Below are 18,831 nucleotides of genomic sequence, written 5' to 3'. Positions count from 1 at the left end.
GAACTAAATTTCAAGAGAACCCATTTAATCATTTGAGATATTTCAGTCTGAAACAAAGCCATCCAGCATCCATAGAGTCACACCACTAGCAGTGTGGAAATATGGCAGCAACAAACGGAGTTTTTTCTCAAACAGTAAAGCTGATTGTTTCTCCTGTAATCTCTCATCTCGCGCAGGCTCACCCATTCTTTCTCTCCGTCCTTGAATGTAGTAACTGATGGAGAGGGTGCTGGACAGAATGGCAGAATTAAAGGGCATTAACAAATAATTCCTGGATGTCTATATACTTTTTTACTATATAATTCAAACACTCATGCTCAGCGACTGCCGGTATGAAAGTCCTTAGGAGCTCTCAGTACACTCGTAATCAGACTCTATTGTTTGAATATTTAAACGCAAAGGTTCAATTCAATGTCAAGCTGACAGGAACCGAGGGCCAGACAATGAAGAGAAATACTGTCTATTGTTCTATTTAATAAAAATCGACATGTGTAAATAATAAAACATTATTAGCAAGATCGCGAGTCATTTTGTTACAGTTTACGGAGTAGCTGTAGTGCAATCATCTATGATACACGCCTGTTAAGACGGTTCTGTTATCAACTTCAGAACATTAAACACAAACACAGACAATTTACAATCTTTCTCCTCTCTCCCGACATCTTTGTCATTACACTGATATCAGATTCCATGGCACTCACACTAGTTGTTAGTGCTGACATCTGTGTTTAAAGTTATTTCTAAATGGTCATATGAAGATAAAAAATATCTTAAGTTATGAAGTTCACATTACAAATATGTTTTCTGAGACATAAACCTGCAATAACTGATTGGCTGATCAGCTAGTGTGCAGTGGCGATGAAAACAGCTGCCTGCCAGCTGCAGTGAGAGTGAACCAGAACAGTACAGCTGTGGTCATGATATCTTTTTAATATCAAAATATTCATTTCTGCATCTTTTTAGTCCGATTTTGGAGATGAAACTGAAGATGCCTGCAGAGCCTGTGGATGTGTGTTACTGGTGTACAAGATTAGAGTTTTTGGTTTATCCTCACCATGACATTTTGTTTTCTTGCTTTTTGTTTTTATTTCGTGTGCATGATCAAAATCTTGTCTGTAGTTTAGGGCTGCAAGTAATTATTATTTTTTGATTAATTTGCCAATATTTATACAGTGAAAAATGTTCATCCCAGTATCTCAGAGTCTAACGTGGTGTCTTCAGACATTTTGTTTTGTCCAGCCAACAGTTCAAAACCAAAAGATATTCATTTTACAAAAAACTGGCATTGATTATTAAAATTGTTGCCAAGTAATGTTTGTTTGGATCGACAGAGGCAGAAGTGACAAGGTCAGAGGTTTGGCTGCAGTAGCAGAAAATAGTAAAACCTAAATTAACATAATAACCAAATCTGAATTTGACTTAATTTACGTAAAACATCCACTAATGAAACATGAACAGTCTGAACAGCATCACAGGCTGTATGTTCTGTGGTCTTTTGTTAATGTGTGTATTTGTCATTGACCAGGAAGAGTGTTGAGCACTAACTAGCTGCCAGATGGTGGTTATTATTAAGGTGGTCATTCATCATGTGGTAAAACATTAAAAATCTTCTGGTGGACAGGGCTTGTCTTCTGTCTTTGCTCAGATATTTCCCTGCAGATTATTCAAGTGTCCATTTTCTTTTTATTACTATTCATTCATGTTTAAATCATTTTCATTTGGTCTGTGTGTAATTTGCCTGTCAGTTTGAACGGTCTGCCCTTTGTTGGTTTATAATCAAAAAGTCAACACAGAGGACCCGTGTTGACTTGAAACACAGCCCAGGTGACATTTTCCAGTCCAAGCACTGTGACTCACACAACTCTTTACAATCATTTCTACCACAAGGCCTCACAAAATGGTGTTTACATATTTTCTTCTTCTTTTCTGATTGTTTTGTTCCTGTGGAGAGGGAGGTGAGGGAAAGGAGATATGAAGACAGGATGTGGGAGAGAGGAGAGGAGTCTCTCAGTGTAAAATCTCATGGCGACTGTAATGATGAGGTCAGAGGAGATGACTGTGTCACCATGTTTCCAGGCCAGTCCCAATGGACCCATCAGCACCAGCTGCTGAGCAGCAAAAAAAAGGTCCCAACAGGTGGATTTCAGAATGTCACACCACAGCGCTTTTAAACAAAAGACGAAGAATTAAAAAAAAGAGAGAGAGCAGACAAACTGACCAACTACAGACAAACGATAACAATATCGCTGCTTTATGGAGTCAGTTGTGAAGTTACAGTCTTTAATCCAATCCAGCACTCAGTTTTTTTATGCTGCTGACTGTCTAAATTTGAGAAATCATACTTTCAAAAAACACACACATAAACATCTACACACATCAATAGCTGATATCATCAGCAGTACTCGTTCTGCTGCAGAGGCATGTTTGTTTACACAATGCTTGTCTGACGGAACATTAGTCAGTGAGAACATGAAAGTATTTCTGCAACACTAACAAGACAATTTAAACTCTGTAATGAGCTGGTCCCAAAGCAGGGTGCAGGTCAGAGCCGCCCCACAACAGAGCGAGAGAGACAGAGAAACAGAAACAGAGGCAGAGGTAGAGAGACACTACGACCATGTCCCTGCTCATGTACTGTGGCCATATTTTAAAATACTTTTCTTTTTTCTACATTTTGGACTTCTATTCAAATGAAGTCGCAGTTTTCCAACAAAGCAAACAGAACATTTTGAAAAGTACTTTCCAGACAGGGTCACATGATGATATTTTTTTTTGATAGACTTCCAAAATTGACTATTTCTACCTTTTTGATGGATTAAACCTCTTTTGCTGAATAACTGCGGGAAACAGTAACTTACGACTGCAACAGTAAAACAGGAATACATCTGGAAGCCAAAGTGTGGAAAATAACAACAGCATTTCCTCCAATAAAAAACTTTTCATCTTTCTTACTTTTATGGCTCAGAATGCTACAGATTTGCGCCCAAATGCAGCGCAGGTTCAGCTAACTACAAAAACTACTTTTGTCAGAATGAACCGCTGCTTATCAGACAATGCCAAAAGGATTACTGAAATGAAATGCCAGCATTTCATTAAACATTTAAGAACTTCAATAGAACAAGCTGAGGACGGCGAAAACACAAGATGATGGGAAAAATACGAGAAACTGGGAATAAAGAAGGTGCAGAGGGAAGGAGAGCAGTCAAGATTTTTGAATCCTGGCTCTAAAACATGCTGGATCTTGAGACTAAGCAAGGTCAATCTTAAGACTGACAGGGCCCCTTTGAATATTAATTAGCATATTAACACCCATGGCACGCCCACATAGGTGCTTTCAATTATTTAGCCTGATAAAACCTCTTCTCAGGACTGTGTGGGGCAGGTACAGACTCTGCTTCACCGACGTTCCCTCTTCAACCTCTTAGTATTATCAACCTTTTAAGGCCTTTTTCACAGCACAGGTTTTACTCATAACATCAAGGATAGCTATGGTTTTTTTTTTCAAGTGTCCCAATAAAGCTGGGCAGTCTGCATCTGGATTCGGCTCAATTGCAGGCCTGAATCAGTTAAACACTAATTTTAGAACCAGTGTGACTTTCTGCTCGAGCTGTTGTTTTTTGACACGAGGTTTAAGAGGGGTCACGATGCCAGGTTAATTGCCTCTTACGCTGAATGTGATGAAGGACTTGTTCGCTCATGTATGATAGTGGTTTAGTCACTTGACTGGGTGGCAGCCAGGTATCAGGCAGTCAGTGCCCTAGTTATTGGTTTGCTTGCCGCCATGTTTGTTTAGTTTTAGTTTGTGGTGGAAAGTGAGTGAGAGAAGAAAAATGCATCGGATGTACTGTACATATTGTATATATTGTAAACAGTTTGCCATCCATGAGCCATCAGTATATATGTTCAGTTGGAATCAGCTGTATTAGCATAAAGCCTGCTGGCTGCATGTTAACACTTGCAACAGCAGTAATGGTAAATCAGTCCTGCTGTGGTGGAAACTGAAGCAGCTAAATGGCATTCAGCCGTCATTTTGAATATTCACACCTGTGCCTTTTCCTACTTGACTGTGTCAAAATGCCTTCTGTGAAAAAGCCCTCTTCTTTTCAGTAAACATTGTTTGGTGATGTGATTCCCAGCATAGATCTAATCCTCATCAACCAGCAGAAGTCTAATCAGCAGGAATAATTAAAAGCACCTATGTGAGTGTGCTGGGTTTTTAAATTAGGAAGGAGACCGCCAGGGAGGTGCTTTACTCATCATGCAATTTCTCAAGTATGAGGGAACTATTCAAACAGTTTCTTTCTTTTAACTTGGATAAAGCAACAGCACAGAAGCTATGACATAGATTTCTGACTTTCTTTTTGGAGAACTGGGGCTATTCTCTCAGTGTTTTTACACCTTGATATTATATATAAAGTATAATTGTCTTGCTACATTGTTCTTTCGACTTATTGTTTCTGACCCTGACATTGACATGTCACCTTCCAGCTCCACTCAAACTTCAGCCTTTGACTATTTCTTAGTGATCTGGATTTGTAAAACATTTGGAGGATGCTCTATCCCTCAGATGGAAGAATACACAACCTCCTTCAGGTATTCTCAAAGACAGATTACCTCCTTCTTTTCACAACTGCTTTAGATAGAATCAAAGACTGTTCACTGGTATCCAGACACTTTCTGTTCAGTCCACTATTACCGGAACTATCTCCCCGCCTTACAGAGATGGTGCCCGCTGTATATTACCACACAATAGCAGTGTTTTATTGCTGAGAGTAAAACAGTAGCGATAAGCCCATCTATCTTGTGGAAATCTGCCAAGGCATATTTACAAGAGGCTATTACATCTTATGTATGGGCATGAAAGAAGGAAGATCTAGAGTTCCAATTGGACTTAGAAAATACTATACGAAGTTGGGGCTGAGTTGTCACCCAAAGGATATCTGGCAAAACAATTAGACGCTGCCTGCTCAGTATTAGACCCAACTACTAACAAGGAGAGCAGTCCCAAAACTTTATTTTTGTGCAAAACAGAGGTTATATGAATCAGGTAATAAACCAGATTGGCATATTGTGCATCTTGCTAAGGAGAAAAACCAATCCACACATATCCCTTTCTCACGGATAGCACTGGGGCATTTTAAATCTGCTGACATAAACAGAATAATGAGGACATTCTGCTGTCTGCTGAGAAGCCATTTAATAGGGTCAAGTTTATTTTGATGCACTGGAGAGGTTTAGGATGGAAGGAGGATTCCTTATATGGATACAAACCATACATTAGGAGTTCAGATCAGTTCTTAGTGACAAACAGTGCCCCACAGGTATACTCACTTTTTTGCTAATGTGAAGGATATGATGATTGGTTAGGACTGGTGCATGAATTTGCATATATTGCGGATAATTTTCTTTTGCTCCTGTTCTCTCCAAACCTATCGATTTCTTACCTTCTGTGAATTTAGCATTCACATGATTTATTTAATAAATCTGAAGCTTCGCCTTCAGGCACAATTGCGCTCTATCCTCGCAATCTCCTCTGGCTTTTTCCATGCTCCATTATCTGTTCTCTCTTCTCCTGCTATCCCCACCTCCACCTCACCTCTCCCTCCTAGCGTCCACCTCTCTTCTCTTTCTCTTTTTCATCTCCTTTGTTCTTATTCACATTCCTTGCCTCTCCTCTGCTTCCTCTCATCGGCCACTGTTGTGGCACTGCATTATTGATGCCAACCTATTATGTGTCAGTGTGGTGGAAGGGAGTGACAAGGATAGTGAAAGTTAGAGGAAAATAAAATAAAATAAAAGAACTGTAAAATAAAGATAGAAAGGAAGAGCTAAAATGCTCAACAAAAACTTGCAATACTGTGCAACACATGTTGCCATACAAATATCTAATAATATATTTCTATTATGTGCCCTCAAAGTTAAATGTAATGTATATGCCATACAAAATATTTAATACCCACAACTCACTGGAGTTTTGTACTATTTCAAAGGAAAATTATTAAGAATTTTATTAAGAATTGCATCAAGGTCTGCTTTCAGGCCTTAGTTTAAGTAAGGTCAATGCAAAATATGTCTGCCACTTCAAGTCAAAGGTCTGCTTTGCAATTATGTTTTGCTGCATGATTGCTGAAATGTTTTTGTCAGTCGGTCTGTCGGTTAATGAAGCAATATAATATCAGTGAATTATTGAAAATTTACTTTAGGGTCGGCATAAAAAGCTTTTTTTTTTTTTTTTTGCCTAAAGCAATGGCAGGAGTTAGAGAGGGAGGGCACCTGACAATCTCCAAGAGATGGAGAGATAGATGGAGTAGGAGAAAACAGAAAGATGAGATATGGAAGAAACCAGCAATCAATACATTAGTATGCTCACTGTATGCTTATGTAGTGCATTTGGACCACTCAGCATGTCTGCTGAGTGGTCCATGAGCAGGGGATAGGGGCATTAAGTACCCCACCTCAGCACACAACCTGCATAGACATTTACATTTAGTGAGATGTAGCAGCTGTACATGGGAGTAACACAGAAAGCTCCTGGAGGAGACAAAGTACAGCTGAGCTCTCAAATGAGGTCAGTTGAAAAATGGACACTAGAAATTAAATAAACACACTCTGAAAATGTACGCACTAGAGGAAATGTTCAATCTCTTCCCTGTCACTCTGTCTTTTTCTGTTCTGCTCTCACAGAAACACGCAAAATATGTTTTATCAGTGCCAGCTAGTCTGCTGCTATACTAAAGCATGCTGCATTTTGAGTCCTTGCAATAGGATGACTTGCAAAATTAGAGTGATTCATAGCAATCTGAAAAGTGAATAAACACAGTAATGCCAGAGAGCATGTGATGGCAATTGAAATTGTGAATCTGTGAGAGGCTTTCATGCAACTAAAAGCAGCGTGTCACTTCAAGGAGATTTTTTGAGATTTGACTATTATAAAATCTTTTTACACATTTTTTCCGCCGTGTGACAAATACAGCCCTCTTCCACTGTCATTCCAGATGCTTTCAGCTTTCACCTTTAAAAACATATTCTTGTATACGCCACGTACACTGAGTGAAATGGAAGTACGTTGTAATTGAAATGAAGCATTTATCAGTCAGTTTCTCGTGTTTGAGATGGAGCTGGATCACTCTTTGAATAGGCACTTCAATCTCTCCTGGTATCTGCAACAAACAGGCAGAGAGGCAATACACACTCTTACACGTACACACACCTCCAACACCATCCAATTAATCTCCTGAGAAACAAAGGGAGGCTTCTAATCAACACAGGACAGAGAACAAGCCATGGCACAACAAGCATGGTAATAGCAGGCAGATAAGACAGATAATTGTAGATGCTGCAAAGACAAGATTCCAACATTCAGTCGCTATAGTCGAACTCGGACATAAATGATAGATAGCAGGGGGTCTGCAGTTGTTCCAAGCAGTGAAATTGGGCAAAATTGGAAAGTTTATTTGTGATTCACAACACATGGTCCACCACCATGCTCCGTCAATTGTACAGTTATCTTGGACTGATGTGCAGCCGCTGCCAACACAAATAATTCATTGTCTCTTTTAATCTGTTTCACATCTCAGACCTCAGCTGAGAAAAAATACTGTGTGTTTGTCTCTCTCACCTTTGTGTTAACATGGCTTTTTTCTGACTCTATCTATAAGGACCCTGCTGTGAGTAAATAACACCACATTTGTAAGGGCTTAGATCAATGCCCCATCGCACACACTTGTTCTTTATCTTACTAAGTTGGGCAAAAATACAAAGACATTCAATCTTGAAATAGGGACAGTATAAAGAGACCCAGTTTCTTTGTTTTGTAACTTTGTATGTTTTTTTCTTCTTCCTATGCTTGACATATTCCTGCCATCTTTGGCTTACAGGACATTACACGCATGAATCTTGACGTGTATAAGACTTGTGTGACTGTGAGTGAATATCTCTTGGACAGCTGGATTGTACTGATAGGTTCTCTCAACTCAGGGAGACTGAATAATGTGTGCAAAGAGGAGTGATCCATCCTCTAGTCCATTACCAAGGCTGAATCATTGCTAGGGAAGAAAATAAGTATGCTGTGTGTGTGTGTGTGTGTGTGTGTGTGTGTGTGTGTGTGTGTGTGTGTGTGTGTGTGTAGGTGTGGCTGGCCTTGTTTTAATCTATTGCGGGGTCTGAAAACCAGGAGCCCACTGTAATTGTGGGGTCTGGCAGCTGCTTTGTGGACACCAAAAGGCTGGAGCCCACAAGTGTAAATGGCTGTTGGTTATAAACATTCAGGTTAGAATAAGGTTTAGGTTGGGGTTATGCATTCAGTTGTGATGCTTAAGGTTAGGGAAAGGAAAGGGGATAGGGAATGCTTTTCTGTCAATGACAGGTCCCAACAAATGTAGTAAGACAAGGATGTGAGCGGTGTGTTTGTGTGTGTGTGTGTGTGTGTGTGTGTGTGTGTGAGTGTGTGTGTGTGTGTGTGTGTGTGTGTGTGTGTGTGTTCACATATGCACTGAGGTTCCTGTCAGATGTGACATTCCTCCAGAGTGTTCGATCGACATGGAAAATAGAAGCCTCTCTCTCTATCGCCCTCTCTTTGCCAGCTTCCTTTCATCCCTCTCTTCCCCTCCCCTCTCGGGTGAGAATTGCAAAATCAATAGAGCTAAATGGAGTTGCCACGGAAGCCATTGAGTGTCCTTTCTAAGTGCTGGAGGAACAAGGACAGTAAGATGCAGCTGTGACAACCCACAGTCACCTTCTTCTTCTTCTTTCTATCCACCAAAACTCTTCTCTCAACAGTTTCTATCACTGTCTGAGCTTACCCACGATTCATCACTAGGTTATTCGTCACTAGGGAGTGTAGCAGCTCCTACCCTTAGTTCATCTTATGTTTGGTCTAGTTATTACTACATGACATGGTATAAATATGTAATTTGAATATTATAAAAGTCATAGATTGAATAACATAAATAACCACAGGTAGTAGTGAGTAAAAAAGAAAAGTGTGTGATCTAACAGTGAGGTTAGATATTATGTTTTTACACTTGTCACTTACTCCATGCATTAAGCTCTATTTATTCAGAAGGTTTCACTGAGGTCAAGAGCTCTTACGAAAGAAACCAGAGAACACATTACTGTACATATACACAACATTATAACAAGGCAGTCACACAAGCCAACTAGCAGATGCCACTGCACAAGGTAAACTGACATTACATTATGATCTACAGTAGCACAGTGTATCTGCAGACTGTTCTGCTACAAGACGTTTTAAAATCCTAATTATATGAATTCATATTATATGGATCTATACTTGAAATTACTGTTTTGTCATTCTCTTAATTTTTATGAAGAAAGAAAATTAAAATGAAAAACGGGGCAATGCATAGGACATGATGCTCACATCTAATTAGAATTTAATCGACTTTTTTCACAGCAGACATTTTGGCAGCGTCTGAAATCAAACCCTGTTTGCAATATAATACACTTCTGACTTGTTTGAGTGCCTTAGTGTGAAGTGCATGTGAAATGTAGTCCATTCCCCAATTCAGTGCCCTTTAAAAGATGCTAAAACTGCATTTTATAGAGGATAAAATTACAGTAGTGACACACTACACCTGTCAGTGATGACACAGTCATGGTTTTTCAGTTTGCTGCTCACTATAGTAGTAAGTGGATTTGTGAACGAGGGAATACTTTTGCAGCCATTGACTTGTTATAACTCTATCAAGTGTCCATCTACCTTTAAGCCAGTGTGCTCACAACACCCATTAATTAAAGGTGCTATATGTAAGTATTTGTTATCACTACATAGCCAACATTAGCATTAATAGCCATTTATTTAACAGTCTAGAAGAAAGGTTGTGTGTTCAGCATCAAATTTGATTCTTTTACTGTCCAAGATGCCCGTGTTGGACTGATGGCAGACTGGACGCTCTAGTGACTCTTGATATACGAAGGAGTATTACGAGATGGGGCAGTTTGGGCCTTGCTAGTCTGCATGATAACTTCAGTAGATATCTTTGCAGCACAATCCATAGCGGTCTATGACAAAACGTCAAAACTGTTATTTCTTCACATTCCTGTTGATAATTTTAGTTAATTTTTGAATGTTACATATATACTTACACATAGCACGTGTAATGTTATTAATTAGACTTCTCAATATTTCATGTTCACTACTCCTGTTTGCAGTTACTAATGCTAAACTTCATTGACCATTCAATGGTATTTTTTTACGGATTTAAAAGGAACTTTAAATTGGATTTTGAAATAAAGAATTAAAAAATGTATGTGCCTGCATTTTCCCTTGAGTTGTAAAGTTCGCTACACCTTCTGGCCTCTTCAGAGGAAAAAATCCAAAGAGAATATTGTATTTATAGAAGGTTGCAACTGTTTTCAAAGACACAGTGCTCATTTTTTCTTTGACATAAATACCATGTGCTGCTTCAGGGCACACATCAGGTTTTGAAGTCAGTTCTTTAGATTCAAAGAACAGTGGTTTCTTTCTAGACTCACCATTTTGCACTGAGATTCCACAATAAGAAAGACCTAAATCAGCTGTAAAAGAGGTAGAGACACCAGTTTCTCCCTTGACAATAGCCTTTAGACAATAATGCAATCCAGCTGCAAGACATCTTTTCTCATCAATAAAACTTCAGCTTCACTAATCCACTGCTTTTTCCTCCTGAACATAAAACATTTGAAAAAAAAATATTATCAAAAATATCATTAAAATTAAAAGCAAAGGAAATCATTACCATAAGCAATATATGAGAATCACAGAGTAGATTTTCATCTTTTAATCAGCCCATTTGCGCTCCTATGTCATTTTGCTTGTTAAGCTCCTGTATTTCAGACCAGTTTCCATTTATATTTAATTAGTCTCTGCACAAGTGACTTGTTCAGTTGGGTAACTCAACACAAATTCTCTTTGACTGCACTGCATGCTTCCTCCGTGGTCCTTTACAACATCCAACTAAAGGAGCAAATGGGATCCCTGCTATCTACGTACTGTATATGTGTGTGGGAGAGAATAAGTCAGAGAGAGAATAGGAGGAAGATAATGAGAGACTGAGAGAGAATGAGAAGAAGCTAGACTGAAATAGAACAGTGTCTTGAGGTTGTTTGCAAAGCAAACGCAGCAGTCTGCTATTGGCTGCCCTTCTCTTTGTCGCATCCACCTCTGTGGGCCTCAGGAGAAAAGAACGCTGGTCTGAGAAAAACACTTTTCAATCTACCTTTGGCCTATAACAAACAGCTACCTCGTTGGAGGGTACACACTAAAAAAATATATTTTGTTGTACCTGTGACCCACAACAAACAACTCTCTGGCTGAAAGATACACACCAGCACCAGCAGAGATAGCGGCAAGGAAAAACGCACTGTGATATTTGCATCCATCTCTCCTGACGCTAAAAAGAGTCTTGCACATCATTTTTCATGCAATTTTCTATGCAAATGTAAAATAAAAATCCAAAACAAAACTAGTCATCGGAGTCGACGCACATGCAAATCCACACTCACACATGCATGAGCACACATGCAGAAAAACCCAAATACAAATCTCTTATAATCTGCTTAGTGAGCAAAAACTCTGGAGAGCTTGCTGTAATTATGGAGCATTTTCTAATAACTTAAGTGTGAGGTGGATATACTCTGTATCCCAAAGGAAAACAATTTGATTAGATTTACATCTACCATGCATTATTACTGAGCTGGGGAGAGTCTGTGGAAAAGGGGAGATTCCTGTACAAGAGAGTTCGGCTTATCATCAAAATCATCTCAGCTGTGGGGATTTTCTTTTCTTTTTTACAGTAGGATTTTCTCTGCTCAGTGGCTGCTTGGCAAGCTAGAGTGACTAGGCGTCCTTCAGCTGGATGATTCTCATCCAAGCGTTCTCCTTGCTGAGGTCTCCTTGAGCAAGACCTTTAATCCTGCCAGCTCCACGGTCACTGCTCTGTCCCTGCACTGTAATCCCGATGGTAAAGTGAGGGGTAGATGTCACTGTGTGAACTTGTGAACTGTGTGGACTAAAACTTTAAATTGTGATCTTTACGTTTAGATAAAATACCTGCCTGCTGTGCATCATACCAAGAGTATTTCCAAGGTTATTTACAGCACCATTATATTAATCTGCAGGATACTTCTAGGGACAAAAAGAATATCTTATTATATGCGTCTCCCGAGCTGAAGCAACTTCATCCGGTGAATCTTTTTCCTTCCCAAACCTGAAACAGTAAGCGTCACTGCAAATTAGTTCAGCAACTTCCCCAGACGCATGACAGATAATCGAGATCTGCAGCTGGGTGAGCTATTACCCATAACTAAACAGACTTTCCACTTCAGGTCTATGTTTGTGTGTGTGTCTGTGTGTGGGATAACGTTGTCTTCTACCCTGTTATCTCCTACAGCGAGCAGAAGAAAGTGATGGAGGGCCTCCAGTAATTAAAATGGAGAGCCTCTCCCTTCACTATACAAATAATGATAGCCTTTCACCTGCTGCAGAAAATCACCCTGATCTATTCTCGCATTCAAACACGCGCATACACACTCCTCACCTGCTCCAGTTTCCAGTGGAACTCGGCAGGTCTGAAAGTGTCGACCTGAGTGAAATCTCTTCTGAGCAGGAACACCAGGCGGCAGTTGTGGACGTACAGAGAGTAATGGTGGCGGTTCATCTCTGAAGGAGGAACAGCGCAGGCATGCATGGTCACACAAACACACTCACACAATTAAACACAATTAAACATAATTCTACATGATACAGCGTATTAATCAACAAGATTATTCCCTCTAACTTGAAGGACAATAAAGTGATGCACCTGCTCCTCGAGATTTCTTTTGAGTTTTTTCAGGGAGCAGTGAAAAACTGTCATATGGTAGAGCTGTGCGAAACACTAAACTCCTTCCAGCTACTGGAAATTGTTTCTCCGTATCAAAAGACAGCAGTCATCATGACAGAGAGGGTCCAGTGAGTGTGTTTTTTTCTGGATGATCGACTGGTGTCTGTATAAGATGGCTATGAAGGGCGAGTCCCACTTGCTCGGCTTTTATAATACACTTCAGTAATCTTGAAGTGGGATGATGTGTGGGGTGTGCAACAGATTCTCTTCTAAATACCAAGTAACTCCACAGCGAAGAGCTGCTGGTGGCCTTTTAAAGACAATATTTGTGTTGTTTTCTTGCGAGTATCGGTAGACTCAGTTTGGGTGTTGAGATGTTTGTCAGTCAAGTACAAAAACATGACAAAGCCATGTTTTGAAAACCTAACATTATTTGATTTATTATCACAGAAACAATTCAAAATGAGAAGACAGGTAATCCCATGACTATTATACTATCAATAATATCATTTCTTGCCTGTCCATATAACTGTATTGTGTGATAATCTCATATCGAAACATCAGGGTTCACAATTCGAATATATAAATGAATGATAATATGTTGAACTTCACCAAATTCAATCACAAAAAGAGCTCTTCAGTACATACTATTAACTATTTCATGGGTAAAACACTATAACAATTGTTTGACTGAGTGGGATGTATGTATACGTTCTGAACAGTTTGATAATCACTCTGACATGTTGCTATAGACAGAGATGATGCTGTGAATTATCATGATAGTTCTGAAGTTTTGACCATATCGCCCGCCCCTAATGTCACCTTATTCAGAGCAATGATGAGACCCGATACGTGCTGAGCCTTCAGACACCATTTATATTCTTTAGCCAAAACATTACAAATGCAAAAAAAAAAAAAAGGGCTTATAAGACTCTGGTGGTCTAACATGAACTACTCTGCAGTTTTGCATCACAAGATCAGAGTACACATTTCCTAAGCTAATAAGCCATCTGTGAGACCATTGTGAGAGTGTGCAATTTGCAGATGGCTCGCTTAATTACACAGTTCAGGCAGCTCAGTTCAGACATGCAGTGGGGAAAAAACTTTCAAAGAGCATTTGCTATTGTGAGCTTCAGTCTCAGTCTTAGTAATCTTTTAATTTTGAAAGGAGGTTTTTGATCATGCAATGTTTATGGCATGTTCTCCTTGTAATGTTGGGGACACCAGAAAGTATAAAATGTTTATGTTTCAATAAAAGGGCCTTAGAGATTAGCAGTTTTCAGTACTCCTAAATTAGGAACACATTGTTGCTACAAAATGAAAGGTCAAATGTAAATATAGATGATAATTAATACATTTTCAGCCTCTAACATTTGTGTTAAAAGACGTAATTTAACATCTTAAGTGATCAGACGTGAAATAATTTCCTCACCTGTCTTGTCAGAGTTACAAAGTAAGGTTTCCTTCTCAGCTCTGAGTCCTGGACTGGGCCCGTGTTTCATCCAGGTTGCCACGGTGAACTGGTCTGTCAGGTTTTGGGGCACCACGTGATCTGGAACATTGGCAGCCTGACGCCCGTCGAATCTGTAGATGAGGTCGCTGTCTCGCCCGCTGTCAGTCAGCAGAGACGCCGTCCAGTTTGTGGAAGGGCTGGGGGCAGGAAGGAGGTCGGTGCTGCCCGATGCCGCACCTGGATGTGCCAATCAGAAGATCGGACACTGTCAAGAAAACCTGGAGAGAAGCTGCTTTGCCACGATCACTTTCTGCTTTCTGTGTCATCTTTCTGGATGTCCTCACATGTCGGCATGTCGGCCAGTTTAATTAAACATAGCTCTATGAATCAGGATATGTGTTTTGTTAATATATTTATTGTAATATGCTCCTGAACCACAAATTTCATACAGCCATGGTTCTTATATGAATCTGCTCGTGCAAAACTTGTTGTGTTTATATTTCTACTATCATCATGCATTCTGTACACATGCAGTATTTGAAATTCAAAATACCATGTGTGGTCCCTAAAGATGCAGTGAAGTGCCCTGCTCCACTTACATCACAAGAATGCTCTAATTTTAAACATGTTTTGAAAGGAAATGACTCATTTACAAGACACAGTATAATTAAGACGGTACTCTTGTCAGTCAGATCAAGCACATATGTAAATCCTCCATCTTCGTTTGCTGTTTCCCTCATAGTCCTTTTCAGGCTTTTATTTTTTTAAATTGTAGATTCTAAAGAGGAATATTTTCTTTATTGGCAATAATTAGTAATGGTATTGAATTTGTGTTTTACGTGTACTGTATGTATTACAGGGCAAATCCATATTCCAGGGTATAAATGGGAAGTAATAATGAACACATGTCACAGTTTGACATGATGTTTGGAATTTAATTTAATATAAAAAAATGAAATTCAAAATAGTCTTCAGGATTAAAATGGCACACTGGAAATTGGCATATTAATATACTGCAGAGGTTAAGACGTCAAGAGGTAATTTCTTCTTCGAATTACATTCTTCCTCGTCTCTCATTATTATTTCTACTCTTTGCTCCCTCAGACCCCTCTACTCTTTAATAACACCTCACTATTTCAACAAGGCTTTTCATTTCGTCACTTTCTTCTCTCACCTCCTCACTTCTGCTAATTTCTTTTTTTTTTTTCTCTCTGATTTTACTTCTCTCTTCTCACCACAGAGTTTTTGCAGAGACTTTTCAGAGTACGTTTCACGGTCGCAGCCCTTCCCGATGTGGTTGGTCTGCAGCTCCACCATCGCCCTCACGCCAGACAAGGGACCGCCACAGGTCTCCAAGTGCATCTTGGGAAACAGCTGCTTGCTCCCAGTCCCTGGCTCATAGTCCACACGCTTGTTCCAACCTTTATGAACACAGTAAATAGCTTCTTAATTCTACTGAGCATCTAATATCTGCAGGCAATTACTTTCACCAATTTCATTTAATACATACACACTGAGATATCCAGCCATCAGTGACGTGTTGTTTGTGGTTTGACTGGGGTGTAAACAAAAGAAGAACATTTTTAACCCATCGAGAGATCGTTCGGCTCTAACTGACTCTCTTATTTGTGTTTCTAAATTCCTTCGGTCTTTCCCAATCTTGACATTATTTACATTCTCTTGTTGCCAATCTCGCTGTCTTTTAGTGTACTTTTAAAAGCATTATTAGAGCAGTCCACAGAAATAAAAGAAATAAAAAACTGTGTTCTGCTGTAAGTGGGTTCAAAATAAGGTCTTGAAACGATGACAGGCAACCACACCAGTTGGCAACTTGGGAGCTTGGAATTTTCTCAGTAAAATCCTTCCCTGTGTCAAGTCAAAAGGACCCAGTAACATGACAGGCGTGGTAAAGAGGGGTGCTCCCCTCCTTCTAACTGTCAGTCCTGTTGCATGGTGTTATATTTTCATTACCTAATTGTTATATTTATCCCCAGTGTGTATGAGAATCCCTGAATCTGGAGGTGAAAGGGATTCATAAGCATGATTGTTTGAGGGAAAGTTTGAGTGCCTATGCGTGTGCGTGTGTGTGCGTGTGTGTGTGGACACCTGGCAGCTCTTGCCAAGCCTACAGAATAGGATATCAAGTCTCCAGAGACAAACATTCACAAAAAGAGAAATGGACTGTGATTCGGTGGGCGAGGAAGGGTGAGGTGGAGCGAGACATATTTAGCCTCCATTTATGCCGGGGAGCCTTCTTCAAAAAAAGCAGCAGCAGGAGAACTGCTGACCTTTACACACAGATGATAAATATGATTATGTGAACAAAAGACTTGATGTTTGTGTGCACCAGTGCATTATGTTTTATTCATGGCTTTACACCACTCTCAGTTAATGGTTTTACAAGAGGGTTTTGCAGTATGGCCCCCTTTTATTAGCCAAATCGTAAAGAATCATGCAACATTGATGAGGATGATAGCAGGGTAATGATAGCAAGTGGTTCAAATGTGGAGAGTTTAAAATGCCCGTGATACCATCTGGAAAATAATTGTGTATCTTTCTTTAAAAGCACGAGCTTGAATCATCCAGATCCAGCTCTTATTTTGTTGTCAGCGGTTTTATGTTCCATAAATCAGTAGGTTTTTGGATCGAAAAAAATGGCACATGTCCGTTCCACGTTGAAACTAGTGTGCCATTTCAGACCAATTTTCTCAACACTCCTTTACTATTTCTGTCTACACATCCAACTCTCTGTGAAGTGCGCTGACATTTCCTTCAATGAGTGTCCCAAAAGCCTAAACAACTGGCATTCATGTCATTTTCAATATTTTCTCTCTCTCTCGCACTAATGGATCTCGTCTGTAAAAGGCTCGTTCACATGTGATTTTTTTTTCCTACTAAATGATCTTCTCCCATCATAGCACAAAATTATATAATGCCATTATCTAGCCATGATATCATCAAACCATCATGTACATTTATACCATGGCCGTACAATCTGCGGACCCTAAATGATGTTTTAGTCATCAGTCTGAGCTATTATTTTATCTGACAATGGATGCAAGAGATGAAACAGCTTCGGTGAACATTATGGTGAGTGTAATAATGCACTTCTACTGTAAGTATTTAAGATTTAGATATATAAAAATAATTGATGAGGAAGAGCTGAATATCAATTATTTGTTCTTTATGTCTTGTAGCAACACTTAGAGCAGTATTGCTTAAAACTGTGACACAGCTGCATTTGAAAACTTCTACATGTTGTATGTCTAATGACTAGCTGAGGTAATTCCCAGGTCAGCTTTCATCACATATACTAAGTCTATAGAGATTTTCTATATATGCTCCACACGGGAGGGGCCCATAGCTTAGGGCGCGGGTGTGATTTCCACAGGAGGATGGGGGAGACATGTCCCCCGCACTTTTTAAAATACAATTTTTTTCTGTCTCACTCTTTCTGTTTGATTTACTTACTAAAATCTCTCTGAGCAAAGCTGATAAAAATGGTGATTTTCTCATCTAATTATTTTCAGTTATCCCTTTTTTTGACTAAAAAATAATTGCTTAAATGTATATCATGTTTATACTCTTTGTCAGTACATCTCTAAAAAAACATGTAGAATTGAACATCTTTGAACATAAGGCAGCAAAGGACATTGCCTTTTGTAAAGATGCATGAATAATATTATATCATGATATCATAAAGTAGGAGCTCCTAATCATGAAAAAGCAAGTGATATTTTAATTGGCAATAGTTTTGAAGTAGTAGTATTACCATAGCATTTCTAATTTGGAAAGCACAATAACCAGTTTTATAATAATTTGTTAGATTGATAGAAATATAAATCAATAGCATTCATCTTTCTTTCTTTTATTTCTTTCTTTTGGAAGAATCTATGGCAGAGTGGTTAAGATGCTGAGCATAAACTGGCCAGGAACCTTTGTCACATCTCTCTCCTCATTGTTTCCTGTCATCTCTCCACTTTCTGTAATAAAGGCTTCAAATGTCCAAAAACTCTTAAGTAAATGATACACTGATTTTCAGTGTATGTAGAAAGTGGCAAAGAACCGTTTGGTTCATGAATAACAAAGAGTTTTATGTCGTCCATGGCTTTATTTTTCTTGGAGTTCTACAAGAATATGATGGGAATTAATGACACTGTTAACAGGATCTGGTCATGAGTTTAAAAACAGCACTACGGTGTGTTGTAGTTGACTGGGGCATTCTTTTTAAGGCCGTTAGTATAAGCATCACCCCTCCCTCTCACTATAACTTTGTTCCCCTCCTCCCTCCCATGAGTTGCCTGTTCACTCTGCCTCTTTCTTTATCTCTTCCTCCTTCCTTCTCCCCTCTCCTGTCTTATCTTTCTCTGTCTTCCGCTTTCATTCCTGACTCCTGAGATGCTGTCAGCGCTGACAGGTGAAGCAGCGGGGGAGACGGGCTGGCTCGAATGCCCAGCTGCTGCCATGTTGAAGGAGGGAGGGGAAAAAAGAAAACACCACATACACATTCCAGTCAACTTTCCCTCTGGAGGTTTTTGTCAGGTCTTCTGATTT

The 18,831-nt window shown here is 39.4% G+C and overlaps 1 protein-coding gene across 1 annotated transcript in view; it reads right to left on the bottom strand.

Moving 5' to 3' along the window:
• The window catches only part of clstn2a (calsyntenin 2a), a 141,824-nt gene that overhangs the window by 17,873 nt on the left and 105,120 nt on the right, over positions 1–18,831 (bottom strand). The window contains exons 7-9 of the mRNA XM_023428084.2: positions 15,513–15,698; positions 14,257–14,514; positions 12,540–12,661 (exon numbers count right to left, since the gene is read on the bottom strand). Coding sequence (XP_023283852.1) covers positions 12,540–12,661; positions 14,257–14,514; positions 15,513–15,698 — 566 coding nt within the window. The remainder of the gene's footprint in view (positions 1–12,539; positions 12,662–14,256; positions 14,515–15,512; positions 15,699–18,831) is intronic.

This window comes from Seriola lalandi, unplaced genomic scaffold, assembly GCF_002814215.2.
Source record: "Seriola lalandi dorsalis isolate HSWRI2012SDOR001 ecotype SW California unplaced genomic scaffold, Sedor1 jcf7180002054866, whole genome shotgun sequence".
NCBI lineage: Eukaryota > Metazoa > Chordata > Actinopteri > Carangiformes > Carangidae > Seriola > Seriola lalandi.
The sequence above is the reverse complement of the archived record's forward strand: the minus strand, read 5'-3'. Positions and strand labels throughout refer to the sequence as shown.